Source organism: Mustela putorius, unplaced genomic scaffold (genome assembly GCF_011764305.1).
Source record: "Mustela putorius furo isolate JIRA1106 unplaced genomic scaffold, ASM1176430v1.1 tig00000430_pilon_pilon_pilon, whole genome shotgun sequence".
NCBI lineage: Eukaryota > Metazoa > Chordata > Mammalia > Carnivora > Mustelidae > Mustela > Mustela putorius.
Window position 1 is genome coordinate 22426763 of NW_025421377.1, and position 22743 is coordinate 22449505.

General features: G+C 34.3%; 1 protein-coding gene across 6 annotated transcripts in view; it reads right to left on the minus strand.

Moving 5' to 3' along the window:
* The window catches only part of ANKRD17 (ankyrin repeat domain 17), a 163121-nt gene that overhangs the window by 47253 nt on the left and 93125 nt on the right, over positions 1-22743 (minus strand). For 3 of the 6 annotated variants that reach the window (XM_045079855.1, XM_004766290.3, XM_004766292.3), the window contains exons 8-16: positions 21334-21571; positions 18811-19002; positions 18122-18231; positions 16298-16385; positions 14451-14578; positions 14051-14194; positions 13531-13633; positions 11315-12067; positions 6886-7034 (exon numbers count right to left, since the gene is read on the minus strand). In XM_045079855.1, the coding sequence (XP_044935790.1) occupies positions 6886-7034; positions 11315-12067; positions 13531-13633; positions 14051-14194; positions 14451-14578; positions 16298-16385; positions 18122-18231; positions 18811-19002; positions 21334-21571 (1905 nt within the window). The remainder of the gene's footprint in view (positions 1-6885; positions 7035-11314; positions 12068-13530; positions 13634-14050; positions 14195-14450; positions 14579-16297; positions 16386-18121; positions 18232-18810; positions 19003-21333; positions 21572-22743) is intronic. The other 3 variants (XM_045079856.1, XM_045079858.1, XM_045079857.1) reach the window with 3 other exon arrangements.

Consider the following 22743-nt stretch of genomic DNA (forward strand, 5'->3'; position numbering starts at 1 on the left):
ACCTTTAATATGAAATAAAAATGTAAAATATCTCAGTAGTTTTTTGGTATTACTGATTATATGTTTAAACAATATTATTATGGACATATGAAGCTAAATAAAATATATTCTTATGATGCATTTTACCTATTTTATTTTGCTTTTTTAAATGTGGTTACTAGAAAACTTTGTGTTCTAAGCTACTTTCCCTCATTTTTACATATGCATCTCTAGTACAATACTTATCACCAATGTTCCTTATGCTTCTATCAGTATATGCCTATCACTCTCAGAGAACTAGAAATTCCTGGAAGGTAATAAACATGTTTTATTCATGTTTGCATTCTCTACCTGTAAGTGATGCTTTGCCTAGGAAACAATAAATGATAGTTAAGTTCAATGAATGACAGCAGCTATGCAGGGTCACAGATTCAAAGGCTATTACTAATAAAACAAAAGGCTACATATAAGACATATATTTACTGTGTTTATATTTTTTGTAATATTTATTATATTTATGTAATAAATACAAAAAGGAAAGGCATTTTCTCCCAGAAGGTCAAGTCTCAAAACCAAACTCCATTACAAAAAATGAGTAACAAGAGACAAAAGGCAAAATCGATAGAGTCAAGAAATAAGAAAAAGCCTACTAGTCAGTGATGAAGAGGGAGACCGCAAAAGCTGCTCTGCAGAAGAGGCTGGCAGAGAGCAGAGCTACTGACTGCAGAGATCAGGGATGGCCACAAGGGAGAGATGCACCAACTACAACAATGAAGAAGGACACGAATACTTAAATGAGTGACAGCTCTGACTGTGTAATTGTATTTGATCTTCATTTCAGGTTTATAAGGAAGGAATTATTATGTTGATTTCAGAAAAAAAAAAAAAAAAGAAACAAAGACTTAAAGAAATAATCCTCCAATAGTCATATAAGCTAGTAACTGATAGGGACTGGCTTAAAAAAAAAACAAGGAGATCTTGGATAACAAAATCCTGCTTTCCCTATTACATCATAAAGCAGTGCTAAACCAACTAGGTCAATATAATGTTTAAGTCTATCTACCTTATATACGTCCTATGTTAGTGACAATTAGAAAGTCAACTTTATGATGAAGAGTCCACTTTATAATGAACTTTATTAGGTTTCTCAATGTCTTCTGGGGGTTAAAGAGTAATTTAGGAAAGCAGAGCCAATCTTAAATAGAGAATGAAGAGACAAAATTTGAAAAAGATAAGCATGGAATATTTTAATGGTTAGTAAAATACTGTTTCCCCTCCTCCATTATAAAACATTAATTCAACCGATGTTTATTAAGCACCTTTTACATTCAAAATACTCTGCTAGGTACTTCAGGGTTGACAAATATAACTAAATACAGACCCTGTTCACTAGGAGCTTAGTGCTTACAGCATAGGGCAAATTTAGGTTCATACTATGAGAGAAATAGAAACAAGGTATTAAGAGAGTTGAATGAAAAAATATTTAAAACTAAGAAAAGAGGGCTTGTCAAATTCCTTGGGGAACGTAAGAGTGGGTAACTTCATGAACTAAGATGAAATCTTCTAAAAACAAAAATGAAAAAAATCAAAAGATTCTGAAGTGAGGTTTCCACCTTCCTAACGAACACCTATATAATTCCCAAGTGGTAAGACACACTATCCTGATTTGTATTACTTTAAGAAACAAATTAACTGAAGCAGAAGTTTGGGTTAAAGTAACAATGACTAACATGATATAGAATAAAAAAAATACATGTTTTGAATATTACTGATAACAATACAGGTGATGGCTTCCTGAAAGGCAAGGTATCATTAAAGTCATGTTATGTTATACTGGTCAACAAGTCATATACATTGTCATATATCTGTAACTAAGAGAAACCTGAAAGGGAGACCGATGCCCAGAGGTTTGTAAGGAGCTCATTCAGGTTTACGTTCTAAAGAAATTTTCATTTGGCCCACAATACCATAAAATACATTATTTTGTAAGTGACAGATGTTATGATGATTCTGTCTTATAAAAAAAATGCTAAAATTATATTCAATGTAGAAGTACTCTGTAAATTGACATGACTCTTCAAGTTCGTAAGACTGAAGAATAAGAAGGAATCATGAGACAAATGCAATATTAATGGAAAAAGCAACTTTTAATAAGCTGGAATGCATGAAAAAACGTAACTGAACGGTCTGTTAAAAAAAAAAAGGCAGGGGAAGATGACCCATTAATTACATCTAAGTAATTAATTCATTTTGAAAATCATTAGAACTTCAAGTGCTAACCTTTTGTAGACCTCCATAACCTTCATAATTCTAGACATCTCATTCTCTAAACATGTCAGAGGCCATGTGTAAGATACAAAAAAGGTAAAAAATAAAAAAGTAAAAAGGAGAGCATTTAGGGAGAATGAGAATAATGAAAATAGTCAGTAAAATAGTAAATACCTTGCTTAAAACCTCACATAAACAATTAAAATGCACACATTTTAAGTAGAATGCTTAATGGCAGCATATTACATATCACCATTAACTCATTCTTCTTATTTCTTCAATTTTTCTAATTAAAATAATGTGATTGAACTATTCTCTGTATGCAAAACCTACAGGAGAAAAATATACAAATGATATTTATACCATTAAAGGCAAAATATAATTTTACATACTTTATAATTTCAGTCCTGATATCTACGTCAACTTTAGTGCCTACCTTCTTTAAAAAATAATCATGGATAGATGTTATTAAAAACTGGAAAAAAAGCAAAACTGCATAAAGTAGTATTTATTTTTCTCTTTTATAAAATATACTAGAACCGGCTACTCCAAGTTTAAGGAAAGCCTTTTGAAGTTTGTGAATAAAAATGACAAGCAGTTCAGAAATACATGAAAAACATGTAGTAAGAAAATGGGAGGGGAAAGGAACACAAGTTTTACACCCATGAACAAAACAACTGGTACTTTCTCATATTTGTGGCTGTTAGAGTCAATCAAAATCTCACACAAAACACAGAAAATATTTAACTCAGTAGTATTCAACTCTAACCTTCAGCCAGATTTACCGTTTCATACAAAACCAATCGTTCTTAAAAGTCTGTAAATGATTACTAATTTCTACATGCAGAATAACCATTCAAGCAAAATAAAAATTAGAGCTATGCTATTAAAAGATGTAATAAAAGTCTCAAAAAGTTCCTTCAAATTATCACTTACTGATGTTCCCTAAAATGAATTTTGGTAACAGTTCATATATGGTACTAAAATATCTTATAATATAAATATATTAAAAATATCCAGACAAGGGCCACCTCGCTTACTTATTAGTTAGTAGAACATACAACTCCTTTTTTTTTTTTTCTAAAGATTTTATTTATTTATTTGACAGAGAGAAATCCCAAGTAGGCAGAGAGGCAGGCAGAGAGAGAGAGAGGAGGAAGCAGGCTCCCTGCTGAGCATAGAGCCCGATGCGGGACTCGATCCTAGGACCCTGAGATCATGACCTGAGCCGAAGGCAGCGGCTTAACCACTGAGCCACCCAGGAGCCCAGAACATACAACTCCTAATCAAGCCCCACACTGGATGCAGAGCTTACTTAAAAACAAACAAAAAAACCCAAAACAAATCGGATAAAAAAAAATACATCAAAACAAACATGATTCAATAAAACTATTACACGAAAGGTAGAAAGCCTGTGGCACATACATGCACACCAAAGGTAATTTCTAGTTATCTTACGTAAGATTTGAGGAACCTTATAAAGAATACATTCAGCATTCTCAAGTTCCAGAAATTAAACATGATTTCGCTAATCCCTGTTAAAAATACTAGTTTCTGCATATAATGATCAATTAAAGAAGTTTAAAGTATGACCATTTTAAGAATCATTAGCATTAAAGAGACATGTACTGAAGGTGTAAAAAATTTAACATTTCTTTTGTTCTTCTTTAAATTAAGATTTGATATAAATATGAGGTATGGCCAAGGAAACATGTTGAAAAGCTGTAAGTATGAAAGACACACAACCCTTTGCCATCCAGGTGGTAGACCTATTTTCTATAATCTAATTTGCCAGGTTAATATAATTAAAATCAACATTCACATCTAAGATAAAAACTGAAAAACAGGTAGCATAGTGCAGTGCTTAAGAGTATAGAATCTACAGCCAGAATGCTAGGGTGGATGAAAGCTGGCTCCACCATAAATTACCTACTGGGCAAATAGTTAACATCTGTAAGTCTCACCTTCTTCACCTATAAAATGGGAGTAACAATACTACCTACACCTCATGAGGTTGTTATAAAGTTAAAGAAATTAGTATCTATGAAAGTGTTAAGATTTGTTAAATAACCAAATAAAAGATTCAAATATTAGAAAAAGTTTAATCTTTTTAAACAGAGTTAGAGTCTTGGTATGAATTTATCATATCATTTGCCTGTTACAGCACAGTACTATCACACATAATCCACAATATCTACTACGTAAAATCTCATGGAATTTTTATTTCAGAATCTAGAAAAAACTTTGGATGAACTGAGTACAAAAGCATCTTTACAACTGCTTAACATGCCCGCTTGGTACCATAAAAACTAGTAAACTTTAAAAACTAACATCAAAAATAAAAGAAGAAATAGTGAACAATTATTTTTGAATGTTTACTTGGTATTGTGTTTTCCAAAGCAGAAACTTCCTAAACTTCTAAACAAAAAGAAAACTCCTAAACTTCCTAAACAAAAAGAATAACTCATGATAGGCTAACCAAACTGAAAAACCTTGATATGGAGATCAGATAAAAAAGAACAGATATTTAAGAACACAGTCAAATCTTTTTTACATAAGCATGTCAACTAATATCAAAACATACTTTTTTTGTCTGTTTTTTGTGGGGTTTTTTTTTAGATTTTAATTAATCATTTGAGAAAGCAACACAAAGAGAGCAAAAGCAGGAGGAGAAAGAGGGAGAGGAAGAAGCAGATTCCCCGCTGAGTCAGGGGCCTGATGCAGGGCTCAATCCCAAGACCTGCAGATCATGACCTGAGCCGAAGGCAGATGCATAACCATCTGAGCCACCCAGGCACCCCAAATTAGAGTTTTTGGAAATTAAAAACAAAATTTATTTATGTGTTTCTTAGAAATTAATTTATAATAGAGCAATGGATGGTTGAGTAGTATAGTCCAGTAAAATTTCACCCTAACTATAAGAATTTCAAATTAAATAAAATCACGATCATACTTGGAGGAACTTTTTCTTATATAAAATAATTTTTCTTAAATCCTTTTATATTTTGGTGAAGTTTTTAGTTTAGCTTATGGTTCAATTCTTGATTCCACAAAAACTAAAAAATATAACTCTCCTTAAAACATAACCCTAAGCAGGCTCCGCACCCAGTACAGAGCCCCACATAGGGCTCAATCCCACAACCCTGAGATCAAGAGTCGGGTATGCTTAACTAACTGAGCAGGTGCCCCTATAATGCTGTACCATTATTAAATATAAATCATTGTAGATCATCAAATGAATACTTTGTAATTTTTAAAAGGTTATAGAGTGTGGTAGTTAAGGAGGTTGCCTTTGAAATCAGACCTACTAAAGTCTGACTCTCAACCCTCACTTCTTAGCTAAAAGAAGTGCTCTTAAGCAAAATGTTAAATGTTTTTCTTAGCCTTGGTTTCTTCATCAGGGAAATGGGTATTTTTTTTTAAAAAAGATTTTATTTATTTATTTGACAGAGAGAGATCACAAGTAGGCAGAGAGGCAGGCAGAGAGAGAGAGAGGAGGAAGCAGGCTCCCTGCTGAGCAGAGAGCCCGATGCGGGACTCGATCCCAGGACCCTGAGATCATGACCTGAGCCGAAGGCAGCGGCTTAACCCACTGAGCCACCCAGGCGCCCGGAAATGGGTATTTAAAAGTTGCTTCTTCATATATGTGGTCTGAAAACAACACAATTCCTTAAAATTGCGCTTGACCATTTTTAAGTGCTCAAAAAAAAGTTAGCACATATAACACAATGAACATTTGGAAAGCAACAATAGAAGTGAAATTTCTTTTTCTTTCACAATATTGCCAAGAAGCATTTTAATGAAAAGGAAGCTTTATTTTCATAGGTTAAGAGAAGAGTACACAGTCTTAATAGGACACACACACACACACACCCTTCCTGAAATTCAGGTTTATAAACAACTGATCATTAAGAAAATAAAAAATTTTATCATGTATCCTGCCATCTTCACCTACGTCACCCCCTCCCCATCCCACATATTAATCAAAATACAAAACTTAACTGCAAACGTTTCTCAGTCCTGAATAAGGACACATAACCTTTATCTTGTCCAGCAGTCTCCTAAACTAAGCCTCTTAGCATTTCTTCAAGACAAAACACCAGCTAGCCTCCTATCTCCAACTTCACTCTGCCCTGAGATTACATGGTAAACTAATTTTCTAAAAACTGGGTGTTTAGTTTTGATTTAGTGCTACAGACACAGACACACAGATTCACTACGTGTTTCAGTCAGCAAGATCAGAACTTTCCAAGGCAATATAAATGTAACTGAGTATATACGATACATCAATGGAAGAATCTTTTATGTGTAATCCATTATGAATTAGAAGCATATCTTCTAATTCAAGATTAGAATAAAATACAAACTAATCTTAAAGAAGTTATTTCTTTTAACATCCTCTTCTAAAGTTAAAAAAAAGTTATTTGACAACTGCGGAAACCAAACCATCACATAATTATCAAAAATAATCTGCATCTGGTATTTTATTTTTTAAAATGTGGATTCTAATTTATTCATGAATGTGACTCAGATTTCTGCCTGGAGACAAAGCAGTCTAAGATGATTTAAATCACTGATTAATGTTTTCACTGATGGTATGATTAGTTAAAAACCATCCCTCCAGAATTTGGAGCTTACCTGTGCATCAATATCTATGGCAGGGTAGATAGGAAGCATGGCTGAAGGAGAGATGATAGGACTTGGAGTTGGAGTCTGAGGTTGGGAAATGGAAGCAGCGATACTGTGGGTAGGAGTGTTTGACATTGCAGATGCTCTTCCACTGACTGCTGTTGAACAAAATAACTGCACTTAATAAGGATGAAACATTGTTAGGGAACAGTAAGAAATAATTATTAGAAAATATTCAAAGATTTTTTAAAACAAAATGTCTATAGGTAGAATGCCATAGCACTAATAACTCATTTTTCTGGTTATTTTATTTCTGATTTTGGACAACAGTCTAAAAATAGAAAGCATATTAAGAATAACCCATTTTCTAAATAATAATCCATCTGAAAATAAAATTCCCCTCTTACTGTATGTAATCATAAAACCCCAATTCAAAATAACCCTGAAAACAAAAAGGGTATCTTATGAACTAAAACTGAATATAAATGCAAATGGATAGTTGTCCATTGTATCTTCTTAATCCGAAAAGGAATAAAAGGTAAAATAGCCAAGTTCAGAGGGAGAAAAGTATGAGTTTTAATCTGCCATTTTGACACCTCATATTCTAATGAAAGTAATTTCACTGTTTGGGGTGAACCTCACTCTCAAATCATTTAAAACACTCTCTACTCTTTTACTAACTGCAGGCAAGGGGATGATAATATTCTGAATGGTAGCCCTTTACTATGACAGAATAGTAAAATATGAAAATTTGATCCTCACACAGAAATATAGTTTCTCACACGTAGAATTATTCTGTGGGGGTTAAAATGCCCACCAATCAATCCAGCAATTACACTGACTTGAGGACAAAATTAAAAGATTAAGGTAGCAATAAATGTATACACGCAATAAACCTTCAAATATAGATTATTGTTAGTTCTAAGTATATTGTTAGTTCTAAGTGTAATTTTCCCTTTATATTTTTTTAACCAAAATATGCAAATTAAAAAGGGGCTAATTAGGTCAATACTTGAGGTGGGAGAACTCTAAAGGTTGTGGCAATTGAGGGTATTTTATTCTCTCATGGATTCACTTCTGGAGTTGGATAAGTGAACATTAATCCTTTTCCACCCACCCCCCGCCCCGCCATTAAAAATACTATAGCACTAGTATAGTTTGGGCATTAATCTTTGAATGGTCAACAGTAGTGTGGATGTGTGTTATCAATATACTTATCAACTACATCAGACAGAAAACAATCATGATTCACAACTGGATCTGAAACCAGGCAAAAGAGGTTATGATCCTGCCAAGAATAAAACTGAAATTGACCTTATTTAACAATTATAAACACAATTGTCAATTAAGAAATCTGTTTTACATGAAATCCTTAGTTCAGGCACAAACATACACTATATACATTATAGCAACACACATTCTATAATTATACATTTTTAAGTCCACTTAAAAGCTAAAAGAAAAACAAAGAAGGAAACAAAACAAAACAAAACAAAACAGTTTGAATCCTTAGGGATCCAGATTAATAGGAAAGGGCATGTTCTAATACACTAAATTGATCAATGGTTTTGTGTATTAAGGAAAAAAAAAACAAGATAATTTAAATGTACATATTCTAGATATAAATTTCAAAACCATAAAAAATCTATGGCTCTTAAAATAGATTCCATAATCTCCTCTGATTGGATTTTCACAAGTGAAAATGCTAAATACTAAAATTAGCTTAAACAGAATGAACACCAATCTGTCCAAAGAACTGATATTTATTTCATGATACTAAACAGAATGTCTAAGCTTTATTGTTAAATGACTATATTGTTATTTACATTTTAATTGGAATAAGTTCTTTTAAAGAACATATGAAAATGAGTTTTCTTATTTTTGGTCAAATTGCTTGTTCTTATGATCTCATCTAAAAGGAGATTTAAGAAAAACCAGTTCCCTCATTTCATTTCCTTTGGGGTACTTATGAAATTAATGAAATAACTGCCTGTCACTCATCCATCCCCTAGAGAGAAAAGTAACAACTTGTAAATATGCAGGGATCTGAAGGAACTCTGGTACAGATCTTTACACTTGGTATTTCATTTTAGGGTTAGATTTTAAATGAGAACCAGACACTCCAGGGAAGTTTTACACCAGGTAAGGAAGGGAGGAACTTGAGAGCACAGCAAAGGCAAGGAGTTAAGACTGGTTAAACCGGGAACTGATTTTGCTATGTAAGTACAGAGAACAGGAAAGACAGAAGATTTGGGCCAGCCAAGTACTAGAGAAAGGGACTGAACCTTACAAGAGCAGTCTAAGAAATGGGAGTTAAAGAATAAAGAACAGGTTATGCTGCAGTGGGGAAGGAAGACTGAGCCTAAAGAGGTTATAAAATTTCAAGAAACCCAAAGAAAGAAACGGAAATGGTCATTAGTCAACCTAAAGAACAAGTACTAACACAAAAGTTGTTTAACGAAAAGTTGTGGAAGTGAGTGCAAGAGTATATGTGTATGTTTATGCATGTGCAAAGGCATGATGATAGGGATGGACTGCAGGTAAGTGGCTGGATGCTTTTAATCCTGTTCTTCCTTCTGGTCATCTCTCCTCTCTCCATATTAATGGGCATAAGAAAGGGATAAAGTATTTTTATAATGAGAAATATTTGTCATATTTCCTGAAAAGTTACGTGCTTTTGAAATTCTTGATATGAAAACACCTGAAACATATAGGCAGAATTTGTTTTCCTTTGGTAAAACAATTAACAGAAAAACTACTTTACAAATCTCCAGTAATTCAGATCAGTATAAAAATTGTACAACTGGCAAATCAACGTTGATAAATCTGCCCAAGAACATTGTATAAATTCTAATAGCATATCAAAAAATTTTTACGTTTTCATTGGTAGGAATGTCCAGTCTTCACTTAATTGGATAAATAAGGCTTAACTCTATACATTCTTTGGTAGTTCAACTGACAAGAGAAAGAACACTATTATGACCTAAACTAACAGTCAGTAATAGCAAACTCGGGACTTTTGGCTACTGTGCTCCAATTTTCATAAGATACTAATGTCTCTTTAATTGTATTCCCAATTATTTTAACCACCTAATGGTTATTAACAGTAATTCTTAAATCTACAGAAAAGTTTTATGTTTATCAATATAAGAATCTTTACAGTTTTTACTAATGATTAATACCATTTTTTTCAAGGCAGTTACTATACCCTCTAAAATTAGCAGAGATCTTTGTTCCATATAATACTGCTGGGATGATAATAAAAGAGAACTGGGAAACTTAGGAGCAATTTGTTAAGTATAAAACCTGTCTCATTAGCTGGTGTCTTAGTTTCTGAATGTTAGCTAAATATCTCAACACTATACAATTTAATTTTTTTATTCTTTTAAAGGATGAAAGACAAATTATATGTGATTTCATCATAATATCTAACACTGCCCCGTTTCAAAAAGTAGAAAAACTCAGTCATCTTTTAAGTGTACCAAAGAATAAAAAAAGGGGAAGACACCAGATGAAAACTACCAATTGTCAATGATTTACTGCCTTTGTTTTTCCCTTTTTCTCCCTTTTCAAATTTTCTTTATCTTTTTCCTAAATGAAGAAAATTACCCTTCTCAATATAGCATTTTTATGGTTTATAACCCTACAAAATCTCATTTTACTACTTTGTTACAGAACTCTTGAAAAGTACCAAAAATCAGAATCATTAAAACAACCTTCTAAATATTTCCTCTTGCCAATGAATCTAATTATAATGGAATAGATTTTCTTTAGCTACACATTTAAAGATAAATCATCTATGATACTGTCCGGGGATAACATCTTCCTGTAATACAATTAGAAAGAGACTACACATTAACATTCACAGGGGATAAAACCACTGACATACAGTATAAACAAACCCTATTTGGTATGGTACTTTATTATTGTTGTAAAGGTGTTTAAATTTTTTTTTTTTAAATATCCATCAGGTTTGAAGTCTGATCCATTAGGATATAAAGTATTTCTGTTCACAAATAAGCCTCCTGATGTGTGCTACTAGTTTTGCACTTCAACTTCTATCAATTTTCCAGTTTATTGGTGAATACAGAAGCACAAAAGCCAAAATTCAATCTTAATGTTCTGAACTTAAAGAGAAAAAATAAAAATGAAAACAAAAACTCAAACATCAATCCCACTACTGAAAAAAACCTAGATTCCCAGCCTACCCAGCTAAGCCAAAAAGTTTCAGTCATTCGTATTGCATGAGCTAATAATCTTTAATTCGACCTGTATCCGTCTGAGAACTTCTGAGATGGAACTAGTATTTCTAAGGATATACATGGGTCAAGAGTCCAAAAATAGTTCTCAAGTTGGGTAATGGCAAAAAATTCTGGCACACTCTTACTCGCCTTAAGCAAATCATATTTGATACCTGCTCATAACAATATAAACCCACCTGCCATGATGTCATCCAGCGTGTCATTGAGGGTCTGAGCAGGGCTGGCTACCATTAACCCTTGTTGTGTTTCTGTCAGAATTCCTTGCCCCAGCCCTGCCAACTGCGCTTGGCCCAGTACTGGCTGTCCAACTATCACTCCTTGCAGTTCTGTAAGATTTGCGATGGACCCTGGAGGCAAGGGACCTGCCGCCAGAGGCAAAGCTTGAGGCATGGCCAGAGGCTGGATTGGTGCAAAACCCATCTGAGCAGCAGTCTGCTGGGGTTCATCTTTAAGCAAAACAGGATCCACTTGCTGTAACCGTGCATAGTCTCCCTCGGAAAGCTGTTCTCCAACCCCAACAGGAGTTAGTAGTCCCAGATGTTGGCAAGACTGTTGCTGCTGCTGCTGAAGTTGAATTCTTTGAGCTTTAACCTCTAGATACTGCTTTTTTAGTTGCTGCTGAGTTTTCAGTTGTAACTCTCGCTCTACTTTCTGTAGTTCCTCCAAAATCTTTTGCTTCTTCTGGATTTGTTCCTCCCTTGTTTTGTTCAGCTCCTCGATCTTCTCCTTGGTAAGTTGGTCAGCGTGAGCCAGTTCCAAGGACTGCAGCTGTGCATTCTTTTCTATGGCTTCTTTTATCCTCTGTTCCAGTTCTGTTAACTTTCCCTGAGCCTCTTCTACAATGCTCTCTGGAGACTGATTGGTGATGTAACCCTGTACATCCTGGCTGTTTGCTGGCAAATGGCTGCTGGACTTTTGTTTAGAAGCAGCTGTGTGAAAAAGAAACCCCCTCAGAAGTGCACGTGAATGGCATCCTCATTACAGAGTTACTGTTGGGAGGTTTAGTGCCAACAGTTATGCACCAAGTTATCATATCCATAGAAGGTGAAAATGTACTGTTAAGGAGTTTAAAAACAAATCCACCTTCTTTATCATAAATATAGAATGTATGTATTTTATGTGCATAGCGTAATCTTTGGGAAGTTAATTTAAAAAATATTACATGGCTAAAATTAGACAATAGAGGGATGCAGGTCTGTGATATCGAAGTGGTGCAATTAAAGTAAAATCTAAGGCTATGTGTAGACACTTCATCTGGTCATAAAGATGTAAAACTTATCATAAGAACAGAAAAATAATGCTAGATTATTAAGATGTAGGGAAAACTTAGACCTCTAAGTTAAGGTTTTTCCACATTTGATAGTCTATGTCTTTTAAACACACACACATACACACAAAGAGTACCCAAACCACTGAGAAGTACCAGGAAATTAAATCCAGCTAAAATTTGTCTTTGTTGGGGGCCTACCATCTTCAAGACTGATAAAGGCAAGATATAAATTCACATATTCACACAGCTACCTGGCCAGTAGAGAACTGGGATTCAGTTTCCCTGGAAGAAAAGATGCTGGACTATGCCATCCACTGTATCTTCTGACAGCCAGGTGAATAAACAGATCTGGCTATGGGTGTAGCAATCAGCTGTTTGCTACACTAACTGAAAAAGATGCCAAGGCTCTAGATTGGTAGTAGTGACTGTAAAGAGCTGGTGGAAATACTTAGTATTCTTGTTGGTAAAATAATATAGGTAGCCAAAAACCAAAAAATTATAACTGCATTGGTTCTTCAGGTGAAACTTTTTAAAAAGAAAAACTGATTCAAACTGGTAGCTGTAATGTTTTGGGACATAACTTAAGAACATGCATGGTGTAACATCCACAAGTCAAATATGGACCTCAGAATTCTAGAGAAACAAACAAGCTTATCTGAAGTAACTTTTAATTATTGGTTAAGAAAAGGTAGCCCAGATATAAAATCTATATCAAACCAGTTATTCTAAAATATATTTTAATTTTGATCTAAATTGTTAAGTCTTATATCACTACAGAAATTTAAGTAATTTACAAAAATGTCATCCAACTATACCCAGCCCTAATATTTTAACATGAATAGAAATGACCAGTTATTAGAGGAATCGTGGATAATCAGAACTGCATCAAAGATGAGCATCTGAATTTCTCCTAATAATACTGATAACTCTAGCATAAATTATGCTATTAACTATCTTCTCTCCCAGTAACATGCCTTATTCATCAGTAAAAAAAAAAAAAAAAAATCTTTATGTCAACTTAGCAAAATTCAATTTTTGTGGAAAAATGGATAGTTTTTTTTGTAATCTTATCATTTTTACCCAGGTGACATATAAAAGACAGTCTTCAGAAGTGTAACTGACCTTTATTCCTGATGGGAAGAGTAGTGGCAACATTCGCAGGTGGTTTGTCGGGCTCCTGAGGTGGGACAACCATGGGCAGTGCTTGAACTGGGACACGAGGAGCCTAAGACAAAGGAAACTGATTATGTTTCTGCTTTTCCCACGCACTCCATAATTTAAATTAAGAGTAAGTTATAAAGACTTCTTCAAAATATTTGTAATATGGTATTAATCTCAGACATTGACATATTTACTTAAAATATGTTGGCACCAAATTATTTTCCATAAATTTTTTTTTTCCCATAACATTTTTTTAATGGACTTTGAATTTGAATGGCTATTCTGGCCATAGTAAATAAGCAAATCAAAATCACATCAATCTACAATCTGAATGTTATACCAGATTACAACTTTAACCATTTCAAATTAAATAGCTGTAAGAGAACTACATGTAACAAAAAATAGTCAAATCTAGTTTAAATTGAAACCATGAGCCAAAGAGGGATAAGAAGATATAAAATACTTTAGTTTTGAATCTTACCCTATTTAAATCGTGGGATGGAGGGGTTAACTGAGTGACATCTGGTGGAGGGGCTGAAAGCAAGTTATTAGGATAGTCCAAAAGATAGCAAACAACACTTGTATGGCCACCTTTCGCTGCTTCTATCAACATAGTTGAGCCATCCTAAGAGTGGATATGGAAGGAGAAAAAATATATTATAAAAATAAGTTAACTTCCAGAACCATTTAGGAAGATAAAGCCAATAGGCCCCAGACATATTCAAATCTTAGGTTTGGTAAAGAACATTTTTCTCTAATAAAACAGAAAAATATGAATATGCTTAAAATGCCATTATAAATAGAACTGGTAGATGATATCTTCTAATGTTCAAGAGGAAGAATTAATTCACAACGCTACCTGAAACATTTGAATTACATACTTTTAAACGATGAGTAGGATCTGCCCCATGAGCCAAAAGTAGTTCCACCACTGCCAGATGACCCCCTGCACAAGCCAGGGACAGTACAGTGTGGTCATTATTAGCTGTGGTTCTATTCACGTTAGCTCCTAAAACAGACAAGACATAGAAAATCATGTCAGTAGACTGCTATTTCTTAAGTTACGGTAAATTTCAAAATCATAAAGAGTAGAGAGAATAACATAATGAAAACCCACATGCTCCTTATCCAGCTTCAGTGATCATAAAGACACAATCCCATTTCACATAAACCCTTATCAATTCTCCTCTCCCAACATGAATTACTCTAAAACAAATCCCAGACAAACATGACATAATTTCATCCATAAACATTTCAGTATGCACTGGCAGAAGAGAAGGCTAAATGTATACATTACTTCTAATATAATCACTGTTCAAAAAAGAAAAACCTAAAAGTTTATCTCCATGTTAAATTCTTCCATTAAAGAAAAAATGATTAAAAAGCAATAAAAATAAATCACATTGCCTCCTATGAGTTAACTACATAGACAATTAACAAGGAATAGAAAGTAATATTACTACCAAATAGAAAGTAATACTACTATTGATTTCTTTCACTGGGAAGTATCTGAGAATGAAAACGGGTACACCATGCCCTCAATACGAATTCACCTCTGACTTAAAGCACTGTGCTTGGCAATGTGGGAAATGGAAATAAAACAGCAGGAAGAAAATGGAACCAGAGAGAGATTTATCAAAAAGAGAGAATAGTGATTAGGTAAATAATTCCGTTCTTGAGAATACTATGGTATAAACATACAAGTGTTCAAATTGCCTAAAATAATTTGACTAAGGTTATTTCTAATTTATTTTCTTTTCCTATAAATAATTACAAACTTGAGATTTCTTCAGTATTTATGCTAAGAAGGAAATAGTATATATTGTCTTTTTAATTACACATGGCTTGCACAGCCTTTCTTTTATGAATGTTGAAACAAACAAAATCTTTCATCTTCTGTACTTAAGAATGAGGAAATCTGCATAAAAGCTGTTGCAAGTTGGGGCGCCTGGGTGGTTCAGTGGGTTAAAGCCTCTGCCTTCGGCTCAGGTCATGATCCCAGGGTCCTGGGATTGAGCCCCACATCGGGCTCTCTGCTCGGTAGGAAGCCTGCTTCCTCCTCTCTCTCTGCCTACTTGTGATCTCTGTCTGTCAAATAAATAAATAAAATCTTTAAAAAATAATCATTAAAAAAAAAAACTGTTTCAAGTTGAGCTTATGTAGTGAACACCTAACAAATAACTTAAAGGAAGTAATAAGATGCTACTTTTGTCATTTAAAATGGTTTTTGATATTCAAAGTGGAATTACTGACCATAGATGAAATCCTCCATGCATTTTGGCATTTTTTTCACATTTCAATTTTGAATATTTTTGTGCTGTATTTATGACCATTTCTATATTTTACAAAGAAGGAAACTTAGGCCCAAGGAAATGTAAAGTAGAACAGTGACCTGCCCTTAAGTATCTCAGTGGCATAAACATAAAAATACAGGTTTCAAGATATATTATTAAATAAACAGAACAGATTTTAGGTGATCTAAACCCTCAAAGATTTACATAGAGAAATTTTTCTTTATACAAGGCTGGTATTCAGTATCACAATTCCTCCTAGTTTGGAAATGTTCTATGCATTGCAGGATATTTATCAACCACCCACTCACAAAATCTCAGTAGCACTCCTCCACTAGTGATACCCTCAAAACGTCCTTTACCTCTCAATCTCTAAACAACCCAGGGCAGGGAATAGACATCTTTGGGGAAAAAACTACTGCTTTACACAAACCTACCTTTACTAATTAAGAACTGAACAGTACAAACATGACCAGCTCTTGCAGCTTTCATTAAAGGAGTCCTTCCACCTTCAGATTCATGTTCCTATTAAAAAAAAAACATAATTTAATTGCTAATGAAAGTTGTTCTTTTACATGAATATCAAAAGGAAAAGAGTTGGACTAATTTCTGAATCTCAATATATTAAATATCATGCTTTGAAACAAATTAAGGAATACATCTTTAAATTTTAAAAATCCCAAATTAGAAACATGTTCTACAGATATAATTTAAGAACTGAAGTTATATTCATGTGATTCTGACACCCTCATCTAAATCTATCTGGGTAATTTTTCCTTCTCTTCCAAAGGGCTGTGTAACTTGAACAGTGAATGGCGCTCTAACCCAGCCCTCTCCAGTCAGCATAATCAGCATTTTCCTTATCCACTCCAAGTGATCTTCCTTTTGTTAGTCTGTAGCCTACCTATAGGAATTTCTGCAGTACGTCATTTCCTTCTTTATTGACTTTCCATTAACTCCATGTTACCTTATATGAAAACATCAGAGTTAATGATCTAATATCCAGAAAACCACCAATTATAAGGTGTTACTAGAGATTTCAGGGTCTCAAAAGGATGGAGAATCTACGGCATTCTTGTGATTGCTGAAAAATTGAGAACACTATTAGAGAAATTTTCAGATCTTAGAATATAAAGATCGCAGAAAAAAAACAGTTTATAAAGCATTTATATATATGTATATATATATATACATATATATATACACACATTCACATCTGATTAATAACTTGATTTTTCTCTTAAGCCACACACTAAGTTATTTGAATTGCAATGAACTAATAAACAAGGTTACAGTGCTGTATGTTTCACAACTACTGTGGTAAGCACTGGAAATATAGTTCTTAAGCTGAATAAATTCAAAATCTAATTTAGAAGAAATATGCACACAACTAACAAGAGTATAACATGTGTCATAACTGCTTCGAGAACTGTACCAACACATGCAAGACACAACAGTAATCCCATTTCTAGTTTCACGCTTTCCTTCCATAAATGAGGAAAGAGAAATGAAACAAAGTTTACAAAACTGATCAATGGAGTCTTCTTGCTCGCATGTATGAAGTTTTGTCATAAACTAGGATCTTTTACAGGAATACAAATCTGCTTGTTAATCTCAGCCCCATGAAAATATGGTTACTTAAGTTTTAACTACCTTTCCATGTCTCACTTCTACTCCCTCACATGCTAAACTGGGAGAGTATTATCCCCATACATGTTTGCTTTTGCTTCCCTACCTCTCAGGCTGTGCTCATATCTCTTTCCTCAAAACAGTGCCCTATCTACCTTTTTTAAACCTTACCCAACCCAAAATACAGTATTCTCAGATGACTTCGTGACCTCTCCTGAGCTTCTCTACTGTCTGTACTTTATCTCTTTATAATCTATCATACAATGACTTCAGTATTACATCCTTTCTACAGAATTATAAATTATATGAGTGAAAAGACTACTTATTAAATACTTACCTTCCAAAAATACCTAAGTACCTAAGAAAAAATTAATTTGTACTAACACATTAAAGATAAAATTTCCCTTTTATTATGGAGAACAAGGGGAAATAGATTGGCTAACCCTGCTATCAAGAAGAATAATAACAGAACCCAAACAATGTGGAAAGAAAATATGCCCAAAGAGAAAAAAAATGGTAAAAAGGCCAACAAAAAATTAGAAGAAACACTTTTGTCTGTAATCTCCTAGAGTTTTAAATTAATTTCTTGTCTTGGTTTTAAGTATTAGAATTTAAAAAGTGACCTAGCTTACCAGATCTGCTCCTGCCTGAAGTAGGACATCTGCTACATCAGTGTGACCATTTTCACAGGCATACGTTAGTGCTGTATCCCCTGTTGCTGTTGTAGCATGAACATTAGCTCCTGTGGTAGTATTAAACAATACAGAGACTTAATAAAAGAACCATAAGACATACATGCTGGACATAGAATTTTTCTTTTTAAAGATTTTATTTATTTAATTTGACAGAGATCTCAAGTAGGCAGAGAGGCAGGCAGAGAGAGAGGAGGAAGCAGGGTCCCCGCTGAGCAGAGAGCCTAATGCGAGGCTCGATCCCAAGACTCAATCCCAGGACCCCGGGATCACAACCTGAGCTGAAGGCAGAGGCTTTAACCCACTGAGCCACCCAGGCGCCCCGGGACATAGAAATTTCTTCTACATAAGTCACATCTCCTCAAATAGCCCTATCCACTTCTAGAAACAGAGAATATTATCAGCATTTTAAAAGCAAGAAAAAAACATAATTACTGCTTGAAATTAAAGCTATAGATACTTCAAACTTCATAAGGTAAGTTATTTATGCAGAATACACACAACAGTTGACCCCATTTTTAACATATTTTAAATACACATTCAGTGTGTAAGAAAAAAATTATTTGCATTTTAACATTTTTATTTAAATAAATCATGTACAAACTCCTCCCAAATGCAAACATGCCTACCTGCAGCTAATAAGTATTTAACTAATTCCAAATGACCTTCTTGAGCAGCTTCCATTAAAGGGGTAGAACAACCTAGTTCAATATCAGCTCCTGCCTTTATTAGAAAGTCTGCCACTTCCAGAAAGCCTCCACAGCAAGCCAGAGTCAAGGCAGTTTCTTGAGTTTCTTCTGTCTGTGCATTGATATTGGCTCCTAGAACAAAAATTCTAATTATTTTAAGAAAGTCATTAACTTATTTCAATAAGCAAAACATGTTTCCTAATAACTATACTTCAAAAATGAACATGTGCATTATTTTACTATTTATTTTCCTAAATCATAAAATGCTTCTCCCCTACTCAAAGAGGTAATTACAAATAAAGAAAATTATTAAAAATATACCCACGAGTCCATATCTGATGCACAGAGCTTCAGGAAGATTTATTCAGCCAGAAGGTACAAACCGGGTGATAAAAGAACTTATTTAGAAAAATAAATGACACTCCCTTGTTATAAAGATTCAAAATTAATGATGTTGATGATGATGATGATGTTAGCTAACATTTAATACACTATTACTGTTTGCCAGGCAATATTTGAAAGCATTTTACATGTTCTTATTGGCTCCATTTCACAGCTAAGGAAATTGAGGTTCATTAACTTGCCCAAGGCCACAACAACATTATTATTATCAGTACTACCGCCATTCACCATAGAATACTTCTTATATTTAAGTTTGTTATTTGTAGGGTTGTTGTGAACATTTATATATATTATATATAAAGATTTTTGAACGTTATTTGTCATAGAGTGCACAGGTTAGGAATTTGCCTAAAGTTACAAAATCAGCAAGCACTGGAACTGTGATTCAAATGTAAAAAGTATACTACAAAATCTCTGCACTTAAAGTTCTAGCCAATACAGTTTTTAAAAAATGTGCCACTCTTCTTAAATTTGTCCAAACAAACTTTACTACTAAAAGAGATTATAAAACTTGGCTACATATACAGAGAGGTAGGAGATTACTTCTGAAGGTATCTTACTTTAAAAAAAAAATTTTTTTTTTAATATGTTATGTCAGTCACCATACAGTACACCAGTTTTTGATGTAGTGTTCCATGACTCATTGTTTGCGTGTAACACCCAGTGCCCCATGCAATCCATGCCTTCCTTAATACCCATCACCAGGCTCACCCCTCCCCCTACCCTCCTCCCTTCTAAAACCCTATTTGTAGTCCATAGTCTTTCATGGTTCATCTCCCACTCCGATTCCCCCACCCCCTTCATTTTTCCCTTCCTTTTAATGTCCTCTATGCTATTCCTTACGTTCCACAAATAAATAAAACCATACGAAAATTTACTTTCTCTGCTTGACTTATTTTACTTAGCATAATCTCCTCCAGTCCCATCCATGTGGAGGCAGAAGCTGGATATTAAACCTTTCTGATCACTGAGTAATATTCCTTTGTGTGTATGGACCACATCCTCTTTATCTATTCATCTGTTGAAGGGCATCCCAGCTCTTTCCACAGTTTGGCTACTGTGGCCATTGCTGCTACGAACATTGGGGTACATATGCTGCCTCTTTTCACTACATCTGTATCTGTGGGTAAATACTCAGTAGTGCATTTGCCGGATCAGAGAGAAGCTCCATTTTTGATTTTTTGAGGAACCTCCACACCACACTGTTCTCCAAAGTTGCTGTAGCAACTTGCATTCCCACCAATAGTATAAGAGGTTCCCCTTTCTCCAACACTTGTTGTTTCTTGCCTTGTCAAATTTTCCCATTCTAACTAGTGTAAGGTGGTATCTCAATGTGGTTTTGATTTGCATTCCCCTCATGGCTAATGGTGATGACATTTTTTGCATGCGTCTGTTAGCCATTTGTATGTCTTCACTGGAGAAATGTCTGTTCATGTCTTCTGCCCATCTTCTGAGTTGATTATTGTTTTGGGGGGTGTTGAGTTTGAGAAGTTCTTTATACCTCTTGGCTATCAGCCTTTTGTCTGTTAAACTAAAGGTTCCTTAATAATGCAAAATAAATGTGTCACTTTTCCCAAGCATAAAGTCCACTGTGTGTTGACTCCTTGGCAGCTTCTTACAAATGCATTCTTGCATTCTCATCACGTCTCACCACATCCATCCTTATGGGAGGACTACCCCATTTTGTTTCATGAAACACTAGATACCTTAAGTATTTATTAATAAGTTTTTATCCCCAAGAGGAATTCTCTCAATACATCACTCTGAGAAATGCTAAATCTCTTATATGCCCCTACATAATCTACCACCCTAACTCATCCCCAATTCTGTCTCTACTCACAAAGCGTGCGATATCTGAAAGCTTAATATTAAAGAAGTCTATCTGGTTTTGTTTTGCACAGCTCAGAAGCTATTTTCAAAGCAAATACCTTTTCATTCATTTTTGTGACAACATCTCATTACAAATCTACTAGAAAGATGAAACACATAAACCCAATTTTATAATATTGCAACCTTACATTTTAAATATTTGTGCTTTAGTGTTTTCACTGGTATGGTTACCTTGGCCTAGAAGTAATGCCACCATTTCTTCATGTCCTTCACGAGCTGCTTCCATCAGTGGTGTATAACCTTCATCATTGACCTCTTCCAGGCTAGCTCCTCTTTCAATGAGTAAAGCCGCAAGTTCCACATGACCACCACATGCAGCCAAAGTCAATGGTGACTCAAATGAATCAGCAGGCATGTTCACTTGGGCACCACTGTCAAGAAGTAACCTAGCTACTTCAACATGGCCATCCTAATTACAATGCAATTAAAAAAATTAAATCAGCACCATTAAAAGAAACATTAAAAATGTGAACACTTCTCAATTACTATACAACGAAGGTTTACCAATCTCCATTCAAATAAGAATTAATCTACATTTAACTGTTGAGAAAGCAAGTATTAAATGAGACCATCTATCTATATGTCTGTGGCATAGACCATGAAACAGAGATTGAGGCTATGAAACTTGTAGAACACTAATACCTCCCTTCAATCAAGAGGCTTATTAACCTTTGGGAGAAAAAAAACATTAAGTACATGTAACAAAAGACTATTATGAAACAACACCAGCACTGCACAATATATACTTAAATGCTACATGGATAAAGCTTAGAAAGGGAAAACAGTATTTCTGTAGAAACCTTAAGGAGAAGCAAACTTTTGATTAGATAGAAAAAGAAAAATCCAATACTTTTTGGAGACGGCAGAGAATTTAGATAATGTGTTAGGGGAAATGAAACAAAATTTGTACACAGTACTTCCCTTTTGTTGTTCAACATTTAAACACCAGTGAAAATTAAAGGAAAAAAGAATACTCTCTTACTATCTTCTGTCTCCTTTGCTAGTCTCCCTTTCCCACAACTTTCCTAACCATAGGCAACCCCAAGGCTCTCTTTTTTCCCCTTTAATGTGATTTTTCCTTGTCTGTATTACCTTAACAGACATTTCATCTTATTCTGAACATGTCACACCCATTTTTACCTCTGTACTTGCCACACTGCACAACTTTAATGCCCTATTACAATGGTTACTTTGTGTTCCTTGGGCTCAGAATTTTCTCCCTCCATCATTAACTCCTGTATTTCCTTTAAAATCCACCTTAAAATCCCAATCTCTTGGCAAGCTTCAAAATGTCTGGCCACTACCAGTATCTTTCATCTACTTATAACACAGTTCTCTAGTGGTTGTCACAAGGATGTTTTAAGTTCCTTAGCATGGGGATGTTATTGATTTGTCTTAAATACATGACATTATTTAATGCTCACAACAACCTAAGAGAAGGATATTACCCTAATTTTAACAGATGAGAACTTAAGACCCTCAAAACTCCTGTTTCTGCAAAGGATCATTTATTAAGGCAAAAACTGGCATGGCTAATTCAATTCTTAATTAACTATCTGGTATTTTTAAAAATTAGTAATT